The sequence below is a fragment of the Electrophorus electricus genome, chromosome 17 (assembly GCF_013358815.1).
Source record: "Electrophorus electricus isolate fEleEle1 chromosome 17, fEleEle1.pri, whole genome shotgun sequence".
In the NCBI taxonomy this organism is placed as follows: Eukaryota; Metazoa; Chordata; class Actinopteri; order Gymnotiformes; family Gymnotidae; genus Electrophorus; species Electrophorus electricus.
Window position 1 is genome coordinate 9472531 of NC_049551.1, and position 17257 is coordinate 9489787.

A 17257-nucleotide genomic window follows, 5' to 3' on the forward strand; every position below is an offset into this window, starting at 1 on the left:
ACACACACACACACACACACACACACACACACACACACACACACACACACGCATGTACACATTCCGAACTGCCACCTTGTAATCTGTCTTCTCTTTAGTGCAAGTACATGCTTGTAAATGACCCCACCACCACCACCACCACACATACGTGTGGAGTTAATCAGGGACCATGTCCTGCAGTAGCCACCACCGATCCCGCATGGAGGCTCTGTCTCCTGTTAAAGTGCTCCTGGGAGCCGAGCTGGGGCTCACCGTGTTTACACGCACCTCTGTCTCCTTCTCCCTGCATTTCACTCTCCTTTATTTTCTCCCCACAATCCCCTTCCTTTACTTCCTGAGCTGAGTTTTCCTTCCTCCTCCAATGACCATCTCCTCTGCTTCTGCTCTCCTTTTAATGGGCTTTTGTGCTTCTGCCAAAAGTCACTCTCATCCTCCAACCAGCACTTACATTAATCAATAGTCCCCAGCATTGCAGCACCATTAGCATGGCAAAGGAAATTAGAGGCAGAAAGAGGGCCGGCCTGCTCTGACATCCAGCTAATGAAAGTCGACTCCGCCTGGCCCCGTCCACCTCTTATTTGATACAGGCAAATACACAGATGCACATTAGTGCAGTTATCTGCCTTTCTTAGTGTGTAGGTTGCCATCACTTTTTTCTTCTGTCTGCTTCTTTATCTTAAAACAACACACAGACACACATACACAGGCACACACATGCACTCACACACTTACAAATACAGCCCCCCACACAAGGCTTTGTTAAACAATGACTCTGCCTAAAAGATATAATTGCACCATGCTGCTGCCATCACTAGGGCCACACTTAAAATATAGGCTGAAGCGTGTGGATATTATTTGTCATTATCCTTCATCAGACTGATCAGCCAGTCCTGCAGATGGCTACAGGAGAATGCATGCTGCTAGCCTCTCACTCTCTTTTCCTCTCACTCTCTCTGTCCCTCTCTCTATCGCTCCTTCCCTCCCCCCCCTCCCTCTCTGCCTCCCTCTCTCACTCTTGCAGTGACATTCTGACCTCTCTTAGACTACTAGCATAGCATCCTTTGCGCAGAAAGCCTTATTCTGCCATGAGCAAACCTCCAATTGAAGCCTGGTGGCTACAGAAATGTAAACAGTTTCTCCCTGTCTCTTTCTGTTGCACATTTGTTCAGCCTTTCACACCCCTCCACCTGCACCACCTACCTCCACACCTCTTTCCACCCCAGTGGGCTCCAGCATGCAGAGCAAAAAAGACTCAGACCTGCACACTGTGTGGTATTGCTGCCTGCTGAAAAAACAACATGCAATGAATTCACACATGTGCTTTACAGCAGAATTTTAATAATACTGGTGTACAATACGGTTTTAAAATCTAAGCATCCCTTGACTTTGCCTGTGCTGGAAACTGTCATTGGAAAACTATGTGTCATAGTCACAGCTCAAAACATCATGAGCATTCAGGAGAAGTGGCAGCTGTATGCCTCTAGAGCTCTACTAGTCTTCATGGTCCTGGGCCAGTACATGCCTTGATGCTGGACATTAATATTTAATTCAGCGACCACCTGCAGAATGATTAAGCAGGTTGTCCAAGGAGTGTTGGGGTCATTTTTCTGTGGTGACATGATTCGGATGGCCTGATAGGACAGGTGACAAATGTGACCTGGCATCCACTGTCTTTCTTGTGTGAAATGTGAGCACATAAAGGTTTGTGTCTTCCCAAGCTTCACTCTGTGTCTCAGCTCACAGCACACTCCAGCTGTCCAATATCTATCATGGGGTATACTGTACTTGTACCTTGTGTGTGTGTTTGTCTAAAAGAGAAGAAAGTGTGTATGCATCTAAAAGATAGAAGAAAGTGTATGTGTGTGTGTGTGTGGGGGGGGGGGGTGCATACGAATGTATGTGAGTATTCTGGCTAAGTCTAGCTCACTTCCTTTGTTTACTTCAGCAGAACAGCAAGATACATCTCATTAGCAAATACTTATTTTGCATGATATGCCTTCACATAGCCGAAAATGTTTAATGAACTCAAACTGTCGTTGATCAAGGAGTTCCAGGAGATACATTTCTCTGTGATAATTGGAAAGGTGTTTCCACTTTCTTTGATATTAATTGCACCGTCGCCAGCTTGGCATCAAAGGGAGGCTAGCAGGATGGACAATTATCCATTAAACCTGTTGGTGTGCTGCAGTAAGGCAGTGGATGGGGGATGAGGGAATTGCTCTCATTAGCTTGAGTGACAGGCCCTGTTTTGCCCGACCACTTTTATCCCATCGCTGGAAAGTCAGATGTGAATGTTGGAAGTGGCACATAATTGCTTTTTATTTCCATGACAACAGACACCCTCTCCTGGCTTGGCCGCCAATCGTATTTACATTCTTTGACGGGAGGGTGGGGGTGGGGGGTGGGGGGTGGCATAGGGGGCTACAGAAAGTGAGGCTCCACACTCTCAAATGAGGCGTTACAATGCTGGGGTTTTTTTGGTTCACATTTGGGGAATCGAGCCAATTAAACACTGTCATGCATGGCCAGCGTGTCAAAAATTATTTCCCAGGAAATGAAGGGGGCAAGCTGAGGTTAACTCCAATGGTTGGGTTTACCGAGATCTGCTAAAGCCCTCGAGCTCCTCCATCTGTGTCCGGCTGTCTAAGGATTCGCTGGGCGTAATGCGCCCGCCTGTCCAAGGAAACAATAAGTGGAATGTGTCGTAGCGAACGTACTAGCGTGCTCGCTGGAGGCCCGAAACTCAATCGGCCTTGGATACACGACAGCAAGCGAGAAGCTCAAGAATTTCGGTCCCAGATAAAAGAATTCACATCCCTCAAAGCCTCGATTTCCATACCAAAAGCCCAAAGTCAGGACAGGGTGTTAGAGTTAAATTGGACAGGATAGTGATGGGGGACAAGGGTCACTGCCCTTCTCTTTTGTAATCTGCCAAGAATGTACAAATCTCCCCTTTCTCATCCTCCCACCCCCCAGACTGTATGGGTAAGCTGTTCTCAACAGCCGCCTCAGATATACAGATTAAAGTACAGCCCGTGGATAATACACAATGAGCGGCTGATCACAGAACTGTGCGCTCCGAGCCCTCTCTCACACCTTAGAGAAGTGGCATGAATTTATAATGGCCCCATTGATACTGCCGAATGGATGAAGGGGCTCTTGTGTAGTTTTCAATAACAAGGGCCTCTCCCAAAAGATGGAGGCATCACTCGCAATTAATAGAACAGATTTTATGCTCCAAGGAATAAAAAGGAATCAAGACTAGTCAAATTGTAGACACATTCCATAAAGCTGGTGCACAGAATATATTTCCAGACACAGCTGACTACAGACTGTCAGCATTTCTTCCCTTCATCCCAAGTGTGCGGGTTTTAGAATGTTCTAGAAAATCACTGGAAAGTCAGCTATGAATGTGGGAAGTGGAACGTAATTGCAGTCCAGCTCTGACAGTCATGATCTCCCCTTTGCACTTATCCTGTTCCAGATCAAATGACACTGAACTGAAATCTTAATGAAGGTCTTCCTGCACAAAATCATCAAACACCCAACACAAAGTAAACAGGTATTAGGAGCCACTGAATGAAACCAAGCTTCTATTTAGACTGCCTATTTCTCCGTCTCCCTGTTCACTGGAGAATATGAATTATTTATTTATCGAGACGCTATTCACATACCGTGTGCATATTTTATAAGCACCCTCAGTCCAGTTGAATAGGAGTGGAGAGGCATAGAGATTCGGCTCTCAACGAGAGAATGGCCTCACCCCTCCGCCTGGCTTCCACGTATTCACACCATGGACCTGGCTCTTGGGGGGATGAACGCCTGTTTGCTTAGGGATTAGGCAGAATAGGTCTCAACACCCTGTACACATTAGCTGTGCCATTGTGGTGCTCCCCATCCCCATCAGCACTGGCCACTGACACTGGTCTTTGTCTCACCACGGCCTGTCCCCGCTTCTTTACATTTTGTCGGTAGGCCAGCAGAGAGCTTGTTTCCCTTTCTTTTGCTTTTCCTCGTCAACAGAGTGTGACCAGCCGCACAAAACCCTTTTCGGAACAGTGGTATTTTACAGTATTAAGGGAATTATTTGGATTGTCTCTCACCCATCTGTCCTTGTTGAGCGCAAGATGCATCTGCTTGTGCTTTTGCCAATGATCACATATCCCCCGACAAGAGATCCAGACTCTCCAAGTTAACGCACAAGCTTGGTCAGCCACAGACTCGGAGTCTGTTTGTGGTTGTTTGTTTGCTCACTTGCTGACATGGGGAACAAGGCAGGAGATGTGTACAGTTGCTGTAAGTGGCCTGCTGGAATTAGCTGCCAGTGGCCTGTGGTGCTGGATATAAACAGTTAGAGTAACCAGCTGGTACTGGTGCACCAACTCCCGGACAGTGGATGTTGGAACAGAGGGGGTCATTACTGCATGCCGCCACAGAAATTTGACCTGCAGATGAGATGCTTGAGCATCCAGATGAAGCCTTGTTTCACCGGGCAGGGAGCCTTACTATTTCTGAACATAACAGGGGACAAAGAAATGTTTTCTCTTGACAAGGGGGAGTGGCTCTCCTACTTTCCTTGAAGTGTGGTGTGGTATGAGGGTGCAGTTAGTAAGAACTTCACTGGGGCTCAAAGCAGAACATCAGCCATTTCACCAAAAAAAAAACAAAAAAAACATGAAAACAAGACCTTTTCATAAAGATGAAAAAACTCACAGCACAGCCAGTTAAAGAAAAGGCAAAAAAGGACCCCCTGAGTGAAGAGGAGCTGCTACATGGGAGCATGTGCGTACAGCAGCGGCTAATGTAGCGTGTCTTATACATTATTCACAGGACTGACGCTGACTTGGCCAGAACTGAGCGAGTGCGTGAGTCTCCTTTTCCGCTGGGAGCTTCACAGAGACGCAAGCTTTGGGTCAGTGAGGCAGGCATCATGCTGCAGTCCCCCAGTCTCCCGCATGGCTGTGAGCAGGACTGTGTTTGGCGTGCGTTTGTGTTTAAAGTGTTCCCTACTGCACACATCATGGATCTATTAACAGAAGATTTTCTCACTGCTGTAATTTCATTATTATGTTACCGAAGGCTTCACAGACAAAATATTCTTTAAAGGCATGGAGATCCAGTTCATTTATACTTCATTCATTTCTTTATTGTGGGATTTCGGCTTTACTCAGAGAAGGGTGAGGTAGCAGACAGCTGATTGGGGTAGGAAGGGTGTGGTGGTGTTGTGCAGGTCAAGTCATGTGTGGGCCATAATGATATGGCTGCATAAATAGCTGTCTCCAACCATCTCAGGCAGGACATGGATGTCCTCTCACTGCCTCATTCACATATTCTCTTGCACTCTCTCACTCCCTCAACTGTCTGTGTCTCTCTGGATCAGATTTTGTCTGCATCTGAGCCAGGAGCTCAGGAGCCATCCAGGTTACTGAATACATAAATGCATTCTGTAACTTATGACTCATATCAAAATAACATAAGAGCCAGGCAGAGGCAAGCTGTCATTATGTACATAATCATACATAGTAGTTTCCTGCTTGTGCATTGATTTTGCCTATGTTGTGCAGCTCTCACTGCCATTTCCACATCCTCAAAGGCTGGCCACACTCTAATCCCTTAGATGTTCAGGTTTGACCTTGTTCCCCACTGAGGTTCGCCACTGTCTGCTGACCTTAGTACGCTTGATGTGATTGTGGAATGTGTGTATGTGTTTGAGAGAGAGAGAGAGAGAGAGAGAGAGAGAGAGAGAGAGAGAGAGAGAGAGAGAGAGAGAGAGAGAGAGAGAGAGCAAGAGCGTGAGTGAGTGAGTGTATGAGTGAGTGCACGTGACTGTGTGAGTGCAGGTTGAAGCTTCTGTGGATGTATATCTCAGGATTTCAGGGTTGCCATAGTCCACTTTAATTTAACCTTCGCTCCTGTTTGCAGCATTGGCACTGAGGTGCCTCTGAGGGCCCCAGTAATTGGGAGAAGGCTTGTGGCTAAGGGAGTGGAACAAACCATCGAAGAGAACCCTGTGTTCCAGCCCCAGATATGAAAGTGGAGCAGCACTTTGTGGTTCCGGGTGCCAGTCAACAGCAGCTTGCACAGATTGCCAGCTCACAGCTGGCAAAGTTCAACCATCTGCTTAGTTCTGGAGTGACCCCTTGAATGAAAGGGCTGAAATAGCAAGAGGCTGACGAGACCATACGCTTTGAATTGGTTGACCTTATGGGTTTGGAGTACGTCGCGAAATGCCATTACAGTCGAACAAGGGCACGCACTGCAGTAACAAGGGAACAGGAGTGAAGGGAGGCCAGGCCTAAACAGCACTGAACATGGCTTAATCTAAATGAAAGGATTTAGCCATTGTTCAGTGGGTTTTTGAGGAAGCACAGGGGAAATGCAGACCACTCTCCTCCAATTATAAAGGAAAATGTTCAATTAAAATGTAAATGTGGGGACTAAATGATATTGGTGCTGGGGGGAGTGATGGAGTTGTTTCTGTGGCTGTTTTCCTGCATGTCTGTGATGGAGGGCCATTCAGACAGTGGCTTCAGAAACTCACATCAACAACAAGGGCTGTTTTGACTTTTTAATGTTAAGGAGCACTTGGGTGTCACAGATGTATATTGTCTCAGATCGCGCGCGTGTGTGTGTTTGGGGGGGGCAAATATTTGTGCTCCAGCACCTGACTCCCTGGTACTAAGCAGACATATTCTTGTTGACTGCTTAGCTGTGGTGGCACTGAGAGAGGACAGGAAGGGAGGGAGGGAGATTTGAGGTTTGACATGGAACATAGAGGTGATGAATAGCTGGGATGACTCACAGATTCTGGGTTATATCTCCGCCATCGTACTTTCCTCATGTCTCAGCTACAGGGCATTAGCCAAATACCCCTCGTGCTGGACCAGAGGCCTTCAAACATTCATGGGCCTTCCTGGCTCCTGTGAGCAGGGGTGGGTGAACATCTTGGCCTGATGCTAGGAGGTGAACCCACAACCTCATCAGCAGCAAGCACTAGTAAGCTCATTCGTGGCTGTCAGGTGTAAGGGCACCCAAACATTACAGTTATACGACCTCCTAGAGGAGCAGAGTAGGGGGAAATAGTGGAAAATTGCTCTTTTAGGTTTCACACATATTTTCCCTGTATTTATATGTAAAAGAAGTTATAAAGTTTGTGTTGTTACTGTATGCAAATAGTTCAAAGTTCAAAGTTCAAAGAGGCTTTATTGTCATTTCAGCTATATACAAGTACACAACAAAAATGAGACAATGTTCCTCCAGGACCATGGTGCAACACAAAACAACAGTGCAACAGACAACATGCTACATAAATGCAAACAGTCCAATATAGTGCAAAAATTTCATTAAATAAACAATAATAAATACAGGACAGGACAAATACAAAATGAGTAGACAGTGCAATTATTTAGTCCAGTACACAGTACTGGGCATATGTAAAGCGAGTTGTGCATAGGAATCAGTGACATCCTACCCTGAACATAGCAGTCACCGGTAGCAGCCAGAACAGTTCAAAGTACAGTGCTGGTTTAGTACAGTACTCTAGCAGCAAGTAGGATAATGTGCAAGTCTGCAACAGGAGTGCATAGTTTATTTGTGTGTGGTTTGACTTCAGCACTAGTCCGATGCAAAACAATGTGTGAGTGTGTGTATATGTATGTATGTACGTACGTATGTAGGTACATATATACATGCGTATGTATGTGTGTGTGTGTGTGTGTGTGTGTGTGACTGTGTGTAAGCATGTATAAAAGTGCCCATTTTAGAATCTGAATTGGAATTGGAGTTAGCCAGAGTTCAGGAGTATAATGGCTTCTGGGAAGAAGCTGTTGCACAGTCTGGAGGTGCGGGACTGGATGCTGCGGTACCTTCTTCCAGATGGCAAAAGGGTGAACAGTTCATGTGAGGGGTGTGTGGGGTCTTTCACAATGTTGGTGGCTTTCCGGATGCAGCGTGTTATGTAGATGTTCATGATGGAGGGAAGAGAGACCCCAATGATCTTCTCAGCTGTTCTCACTAGTCTCTGGAGGGTGTTGCGGACAAAGGTGGTGCAGTTCCCAAACCAGGTAATGATGCAGCTGCTCAGGATGCTCTCTACAGTACCTCTGTAGAAGGTAGTGAGGATGGGTGATGGGAGCTGGGCTTCCCTCAGCTTCCGAAGGAAGTAAAGACGTTGCTGGGCTCTCTTAGTGATGGAACTGGTGTTCAGGGTCCAGGTGAGGTTCTCCGCTATGTGAACACCAAGGAACTTGATGTTCTTGACGATCTCCACTGAGGAGCCATTGATGGCAAGCGGGGAGTGATCTCGCCTTGCTCTACAGAAGTCAACAACCATTTCTTTTGTCTTGTCAACATTCGGATACAGGTTGTTGACCTTACACCAGCTCACCAGTTCTCACACCTCCTCTCTGTATGCTGACTCGTTGTCTTTGTTGATGAGACCCACCTCGGTCGTGTCATCAGCGAACTTGATGATGTGATTCGAACTGTGCATCGCTGCACAGTCATGAGTCAGCAGTGTGAACAGCAGGGGGCTGAGTACGCTGCCCTGGGGGGCACCAGTACTCAGTGTGGTGGTGTTGGAAGTGCTGCTCCCAATCCGGACTGACTGAGGTCTACCAGTCAAGAAATCCAGGATCCAGTTGCAGAGGAAGGTGTTCAAGCCCAGTAAGCTCAACTTTCCAATCAGATGCTGAGGAACAATGGTGTTGATGTTGTCTGGTCCAGCAGCTTTCCGTGGGTTAACTCCAGGCAGAGTACGCCTCACATCAGCCGCCGTCAGGCACAGCACCTGGTCATTTTGCGGAGGGATAGACTTTTCTGCTGCAACGTTGTTCTGCGCTTCAAACCGTACATAGAAGTCATTCAGTGCATCTGGGAGGATGGCATCACTGTCACAGGAAGGTGATGTTTTCCTGTAGTTAGTAATGGCCTGAATGCCCTCCCACATGCGCCGTGTGTCACCAGTGTCTTTGAAGTGTCCATGGATCCTCTGTGTGTGTGCACGCTTTGCTTCCCTGATCGCACATGACAGTTTGACTCTTGTTTTCCTGAGAGCCTCTCTGTCACCTGTTCTGAAGGCTGAGTCACGGGTCCTCAGTAGCATGCGCACCTCAGCAGTCATCCATGGCTTCTGGTTGGGGCGTGTGGTGATGGTCTTGGAGACAGTAACATCACCAAGGCACTTGCTGATGTAGCCAGTCACTGATGCTGTATACGCTTCCAGGTTAACAGTGCCACAGTCAGTAGCAGCCTCCTTGAACGTGATCCAAGTCATCTGCTCAAAACAGTCTTGAAAAGCAGAGATGGCTCCTGCTGGCCAGGTTCTCACCTGCTTCAGAAGCGGTTTCGAGTGTCATATTTTCTGACTGAGTTTTCATTCATTCATTCATTCATTCATTCATTTTGTTCTGAATGTGTTTTTATTCATTCATGTGCTTATTCGCTCACTCATTTACTCAATTACTCACCCTTTCATTCACTCATGCATTTGTGATTCAGGTGGTCAGTCATCCACCTCAGCACAAGTTCACTTATGGACACTCGATCACATCATAACACATCATCTAATCCCTAACAGCTTTCCCCTGTCCCAAAGGCCCTGACTGGCTTCACTCTCTTGAATGGCAGGTGGAGCTCTCAGACAGCACCTCTCACACCATCACAGATGCCTACGTAGGGAAGGAGTACATCATCCAGCTGGCCGCCAAGGACATGGAGATCGGCACATGGAGCGACTGGAGCGTTGCTGTGCATGCCACACCCTGGACAGAGGAGCCCAAACCTATGACCACCACGGAGGTGAACGTCCTCGTAGGTGAGCCCTGTTGTTCACCCTCCTAAACTCCCTCCTGCCACCTTTTTCGAACCACATTAAGAACTGGAGAGTCTGCATTGCAAAGTCAGACTGCCTCCTCCTGGACACTGGGGCTGGTGCACCTCAGATGTGCTGGTGCTGCGCAGCTGGGACTTTGCTGAAGGAATGAGACAATAGTAGGCGGATGCGGAGCACGAACATGGCGCTCCCAGGAACAGACGCTCCCTATGCCCTTCCATTTCTCCTTTGTTGCGCTTCCCTTTGTAGCACTTAGGATTTTTATGAACAAATTTTCGGAACATGCCAGTCTCTGGTGTCCTAGTAATAAAAGGAAGATCAGAAGGAAATCGGAATGTTAAAGTTAGCAAGGGAATCATCAACTTAGCTTTCATGGTTAAATGTAAGGAGCTATTTAAAAGATCAGTGGTTTTTGATTAAAAAACAGTCAGTGTCTGAACATGTGTGCTATATGTGTGGCTCAACCCGCACTCTATACTAGAGCCAGATGGTGTCAAACTCAATTCTCACAGAAAATATTATAATTTATTTTCATGTCTGTTACCAAGAATGCAATGTGTAGAATTGTTAAATGGATGTAGAATTGATACTTACATGTTAGAAATGTGTGAAGCTTCTCAAAATAGGGACTTTCAGAAATCAACTGTAACAAGGAATTTAGGACACTCTTTTTTTAGATGTTAGCTTGTTCCAAGGTTCACACAGTATCAGTGGCCTTGTCCTCTTGTACGTGAGGGAATTCTGGGAGACTCAATGGCTCTACTCTGCACATTTTATAAATAGAATCGACAAGCTGATGACAATCTGTTGATGATAATATCTGGTGGCTACTACTCAGATCGTTTTGATCTAGCAGACAGTATTGAATATCACTGAAAATCGAGCTATCTTTAGACAGTCAGAGAGAACCAGAAAGTCAGCAGAACCTTGTGTTTGCGATTGCTGTTACCACGCTAGCATGCTAGATCCTCGGTCAGAGGCATTCCCCTGCAAGCACCGCAGCTGCCCTCTCCCACTTGCTGAAAGGAACATGCAGTTCAGAATTAATCTGGATTAATGCTTCATGTGGTTTGCACACATTTTAATTTGTTTAATAAGGAGATTGACTTTGCTCCACTGTGAGGGAAGACCTTCTATTTGATCTGAGAAAACATTATCCCCTGAGTCATTTCACACATCATCACACCAGGCGAATAACACAATAAACAAGCAATAATAATTGAAATAAGAACTAATTCCTGCTTGCACCTGCAAGATTAATCAGTTTTACAGCCAAACAACATAAACAAGCTTACCACATGAGTGGAGCAGCCATCGTGCCATTGTTAATAATGTGACAGAGTGTTCAGATTAGTTTGAGAGGTGTTTTTTTGTTGTTGTTGTTGTTGTTTAGGGTAGTTTAGTTTAGTTTTGCCATTGCATTGCTTTGTTTTATTTTGTTTTTCACTTCACTGGGCCCTTTCTTGAGTCCATTACAGAGAAAACTTTTAGAATGTTTCTTCATCATTGCCCATACTAGGAGGATTACAGTCATCACATGGCACTTCCATCCTATATTAGATTTTCCTGAAAGAGCAGTTTGGTATCCCGGTCACATACAGGAAAACACTTTTGAAACAACGGCTGTGAATATTTTTATTTTATTTTTATTGTCATTTTTCTAATTATTGCTCTGTATTATTTCACAGCTGGACAGCTGTCATGAGGTTACACAGCATTTTTTTTTCTTCAAGACCAACCAGAGAATTGAATTAAAATGATCTGTGTGTAGTCTATTTTTTCACATACTTTAATTTCTTCCATACACAATTAATTAGCTGTAGATCCAGGGGTTCCAAACCGTGCCTGCTCTAAAAATGATCTTCCTTTCTGCAGAGACCACACCCTCTTCTGCCCCACCCTCAGCCAAGCCAAGGGTGGGTGGTGCCATGGGTGGTTGCTCCGCCCTACTCTGCTCATCCCATGTCCTCCTGGCATGCATCCTGCTGTCCATCATGTGGTATGTGATGAGTCCTATGTCTGAACTACATTACCCATTGACCTTGAGGCATCATGTACAACAACACACTAAGCAAATATATAGCTGTGTCATATTAAGATGCCTGGTCATAAGGCAGAACTATCTCCCACATTCCACTCTCTCATCTAAAAACCCTGCTGAGATCATAAGAATTAGAATTCAGACAATAAGACTGGTCTTTACAGACTTTTTACGAGGCCTCATTGCAACTTTTACAACTTTTACAAAGAACCTCGGGAAGAAGACTCACTCCAGAGATTTTAAGGCCACTAATTCTGATCGAGCAGCAGGGCTAATGTGGCAAGCCGGGTACCTAGCAGAAGATGCGTTATTTGTGCACACAGCACTGTCATCCTGTCAGAACCTTGCATGTGTCATAATGAAGCAAGCTCTAATTAAAGCAAGTTGGAGAACTGAGACAGCATGGTGTGCAAACGTAACCATGACACTCCTGCCCCAGCAGGGGTTCAGCAGGCCAGCTTACAGCCACGGGCCAGCATGATTGAATGGGGCATCTATTAGCTCATGGAAGCATGTGGTAGTGACTGACCACCAGTGAACAGCCAGAGCTCGGGGCCAGACAGTTTGTTTGCCTCCAGGGAGGTCGCCTGCATCCCTCACTCAATGACTGAGCTACTAGAGGACAGTTTAACTGGCTGGTCAGCACTGGTCTGGGGGAAGCCCACATGGGCATCACAGACATCACAGCTGACCCATTCCTCCTCCTTAACTGCAGTTGGCTCAAGTTGGCTCCTAGAGCGCCAAGGATACCAGTGCTGTGGATCACAGCACTGCTGTCATTGGGGAGTTGTTGAGTTGGTGATGTTTAGGTCATTAAGGCTTGTAAGGTCAAATCCTGTCTTTGAAGTTTATAAAAGAGTCCTCTGACATGTGCCATATGGAAACTTAAGGGAGAGTTTCTGCAGTGTTTTAGAATCTCCACAACGTGCTTTATTGTCCAGTGAAGCAGGGCAGCACTTGCATTATCTTAAGTTTAGGCAGATGTATTTCTGTTTGGAAGCTGTGGGGGTGGGCTGGGGTTCGTGTTCTAAAAGTCTGCCTCTACTAGTCTCAGCCTTGACGTGTGCCATACCTTCACTGAAGAAAAGCAGTGTGACAGTTGGACTGTTGGGCACATCGTGCAGACAGGTACAATTAAAGCTCAAAAGCTTGCCACTTAGCTCAAGCCAATAGAGTTTATTAGTGGAAGCAACCAGGTGATCCCAAATGCCTGAATCCAGTCAACTTAAATTTGACACCATGCGCTTCCCAAGAACAAGTACCAGATAGAGCCAGACAATTTGTAAGATCAAGCACTAGGTATTTTTAAAGGTTTTTTTTTTGTATATCTTCTGAATTTTGTCAGACACATACACTGCCTCTGAAAGAGTTGTGAGTATGACACAGTGAACAAAGCCTGGAACACTGGAACACTGCTGTTTTATAAATAATGTATCTCTATTCATGTCCCTGATACTGAAGCACCTATTCATTTTTTCCTTTTGCAGATGTTTATGATTCATTCCTGTGGAAAGTCTTCTAGTTCTATTTTGCACATGTTAATGGATATCGTGCATTGATAATTTAATTCAAGTTTTTTTCACAAAAACAAAGAAAAAACAAGAAGATTAATGATGATGACATTTACAAAAGGAAGGGAAGAAAGAAATGAAATGCAGCTATGGCAGTGCACCTGGAGCACAGACACGGGACAGTGAACCCCAGGGAAGCAAAACATATGGGGACACACGACTCAGAAGGCATCTATCTCGCCGCAGCACATCGGCGAACTGACTGTCCTCCACCCCTTTGAAGTAGTTTTTTTGTTTGTTTGTTTATTTGAGGGAGGGGTTTGTTTTGTTTTTTATGAATGAATCCAAGCTTTTTTATCGTTCCCACACACTGGAGATGGTTGGATGCGCTCACCTTGTGGGTCATTCATTTCAGCAACATACAGCTAACTCATCATGCCAAAGACTCTGAGAGTTTTCCTTCCCATGATCCCTTGCCTCCCTGAGCGTGTCTGTGCAAGGGACCGAAAGCTGCAGTGCAAAAATGTCCATCCAGCAAACAGGAACTTCAAAGACTGAGGACTAACTTACAATGAAGGTCATCATTTGATTATGCTTTTTTCACCATTTACTTTTTATTTTATTTTATTTTCTCTTGTATTTGACCCTTGATATCAAGAGACTAAAATACACACACAGAGACACACATAAACAGACGGTTTAACTCCATGGTAGTGTACTGGACTGCATTTTTAAATGGAAAACCAAGTTGGGAAAAACAAAAGGTGTATTAAACTGTTCATTATGCTTAAGTTCTGCATAGAACCACTTTTATCACATTTCAAAATCATTTGCCTTTCAACACCTTTAATAGCCAATGTCACAATTTAATGTTACTTTATTCAAGGAATATTGTTCCTTGTGATTTACATATTGTGATTTATGTTTTTATTTGTTTATTAAACAAATTATACATATAGCATTTTAGTTTCTTTTTCTCAAACATTCACAATTGCTTAATTCTCCATGATCATATTTTGTAAACTACAATATGTATCTTTAACATGAAAAAAAAAAACTTTATTATTTAATAATGTATGTATTAGCTTTAGATTCTTGTAACCTGTATCTGGGTTCTTTTTATAGATGTATATAAAACAAGAGGTTGTTCATTAAATGTGACCATTTCACAATGAGTTGGCCCTCGGTCATTTGTTGATATTCCCTGTTTCTGTGCCACACGCAGTCAAACTCTACTAGGGATTATTTTTGAGCATTGAAAATATCTTGGGAATGACACTTTTGTTCTTTTGGCACAAATGTTAATGTGTGGGGACACTGGTGAGTGGGGTTGAGGCTGATTAAATATGATTGTAGCTGGAACGTCCAATTAAGCTGTCCTGGGTCTTACCAGAGCCTCATGCTCATGAAAGGAAAATGAGAAGCTGTAAAAGGTGGCCCAGTAATTCATTAAGGCGCTTTGCAGTTTTCCTTTTTCCTGGCCACATCTTAGTTTGAAGGCTTGCAAATGCTGCCTGAATTACTCCTTAATATACTCCCTCTGCCAGTTAAGAATAGCTCCAGCAAGGAGCTATTTTTCCAGTCTTCCAGCAAGGTCTTCCACCTTCTTAAAAAAGCCAGGAACAAGTCGCTGTGTCTAGGACATTCCTAAACCTCCGGCAAGACTCTTCCTTCTACTCGACCTTCACGTCCACCTTCCAAAGCCAAGAGACGTAACCCCTTATTAGCTGACATTGGAAAAGAATAAAAATTGAGCTGGAAAATCGATGGCTCAGAACCTTTGGCTTGATGCTTCTTGGGCTCTGGCAGAAGGCTACACCAACATTAAGATGACAGATTGCCCTGACGGGTGTGGAGCACTCTGCAGAAGTGGAGGGGGCTTGGTAGAGATACATGGGTCAGGCTTGAGGTTTCTGATGGACTGCTGCTGAGCCGTCTTTAGGAGTGATTTGATAGCACGTCAGCAGGTCTGCGTGGGAGCCACTGGGCCCTTCTCCACACTCTGACACCACATCGCTGGCACTCTGATATGCAGTCCTGCCACATCTCTGGCAGGGGAAATTCCAGAGATTTGTAGCTCAAGAGATGAAGTGAGTTGCCTCTGAGTGTTAAGGAAAATGGCAGCATATATAATGGCATGGTTTGCCGCTTGCAGTTTCTAATCTTGTTTTTTCTCATCAAAAATTGCAGAAAAAAATCTACAGTATGTTAACACCATGGAACTGCTTTTTATATCATGTTGATGTAAGACCTCTTAATCTATTCAAGTAACATTTTTTTATTGTTAAATAAAAGTAAAAAAGACTTGCATAATATTCGCATAACACATCATTTGAGGCACACACCTCTGTTCCATTCTGTTCCAACAGCCTCTACAGAGTAAAATGTCCTGTTGCCAATTGACTAAAACAGAGAAAAATGGGTTTTCATATTGTACAGGACATCTGTGTCTACCTCATCCTTAAATGGTGGGCAAAATGTTGATGACATGGTCCACCTTGACTTTTGTCCCGCTGAGTCTTTATATACACTACACTTTTTTCTGCTCTTTTACTGTCCTCAAGGCTGATGTCTTTATTTGGCTTGTTGCAGGTGCACGCATTCTGACTGCTAAAGCACTCACCCCTCCACACCGTATGCTGTGTGTGATTGACCTGGAGAACTCTGGCATTTTGATGCGCTCAGTCAGCCCTTCGAGTTTAGGCCCCTGACTGCTGGTTCTGGGAAAATCGATAGCCTATTGCACAGCTGTCAGCTGCCAGGCTTTCCTAATGACAGCCTCGACCTTCCAAAGCAGCTAACTACATAACCGACACCTAATCACTTCAGAGCAGATTCACCTTAACTTTTGCCTCCTTGAGAAGATAAGGAGTATGCTCGCACACCCCTGGCAACCTTAGGGCTAATCTTTAACCTTTCCATATGTAGTTCAGTGAAATTACTCAGATAATAATATAGACAACATTTGGTATATGTAAAAGAAATACATGGTCTATTATGCTTATAATATTGTGGAGCCTCAGTTACACTTAATCCTATTAAATATGTGTTATATAGTGCTTTCTGCTGAGTTGGGTCCTATCTGCCCAAAGACTGTACTATTTTTGAGCTTCTTTTATATCCCCTAGTCTCAGATGTTTGTCTAGTAATGAGGTTACTAAAGTTGCTCTTTGCTCCAGCCAAACTCCAATTTGATTGGATTTTTAACCAAACAAGGGAGCAGCACCCCTTCTCTATGCTGGTATTGATCCACCTTCTCAAGCAACACTGAGCACTACACTCTGAAATTAATGAAACATAAGCAGAAGGAACTAGCACATACTGACTGCCAGGATCAAACGCACAGCCTTTCGAAAGCATCCACTGTTTAGTAATAGGAATTCATTATAGCAACCAGTCTCCTGAAAAGTATGATCTTTGAATTCTGGACTCTGACAGGCTCTTGTGTGACAAAGCAAGAGCTCAGTGTGTGTACAGACTAAAACATGACATCCAGGTTCTGTGAAGCATGTCTCTCTCACACAAGCCCCTTTGTTCCTTGTGCATGCTTGGGGACTGTATTCAGCACTAAAGGGATGTTCATGACAACATCCATTGCTCCATGACTGTGGTGGAACCTGGAAACATACACCCTTTTTGTGTGTTAAATTCATACTGTCACATTGCTTACATGTTTTGATTTATCCTAACAAATTCCGGACAGGCGCGCCATCGCTTTCATGTTCTCACAAGCCTGTGTTACTCCTGCGGGGCATCCGTTGGGATCGGGAATATGGCCACTGTTTGGCCGTGCATGGTTTAATTCCAGCAATCTGTTTCTCATTAGCTCCTTGCATCGGGCCGTTTGGCGCTTTGCAGACATACTATGAGCCA

At 44.8% G+C, this 17257-nt stretch overlaps 1 protein-coding gene across 2 annotated transcripts in view; it reads left to right on the plus strand.

Annotated features, from left to right (window-relative positions):
* Window positions 1-14564, plus strand: part of cntfr (ciliary neurotrophic factor receptor) — a 106083-nt gene extending 91519 nt beyond the window's left edge. For both annotated transcript variants that reach the window (XM_027010375.2, XM_027010376.2), the window contains exons 7-9: window positions 9628-9814; window positions 11708-11831; window positions 13361-14564. In XM_027010375.2, the coding sequence (XP_026866176.1) occupies window positions 9628-9814; window positions 11708-11831; window position 13361 (312 nt within the window). In that variant the 3' untranslated portion in view covers window positions 13362-14564. The remainder of the gene's footprint in view (window positions 1-9627; window positions 9815-11707; window positions 11832-13360) is intronic.
* The last annotated feature ends 2693 nt before the right edge of the window (window positions 14565-17257 follow it).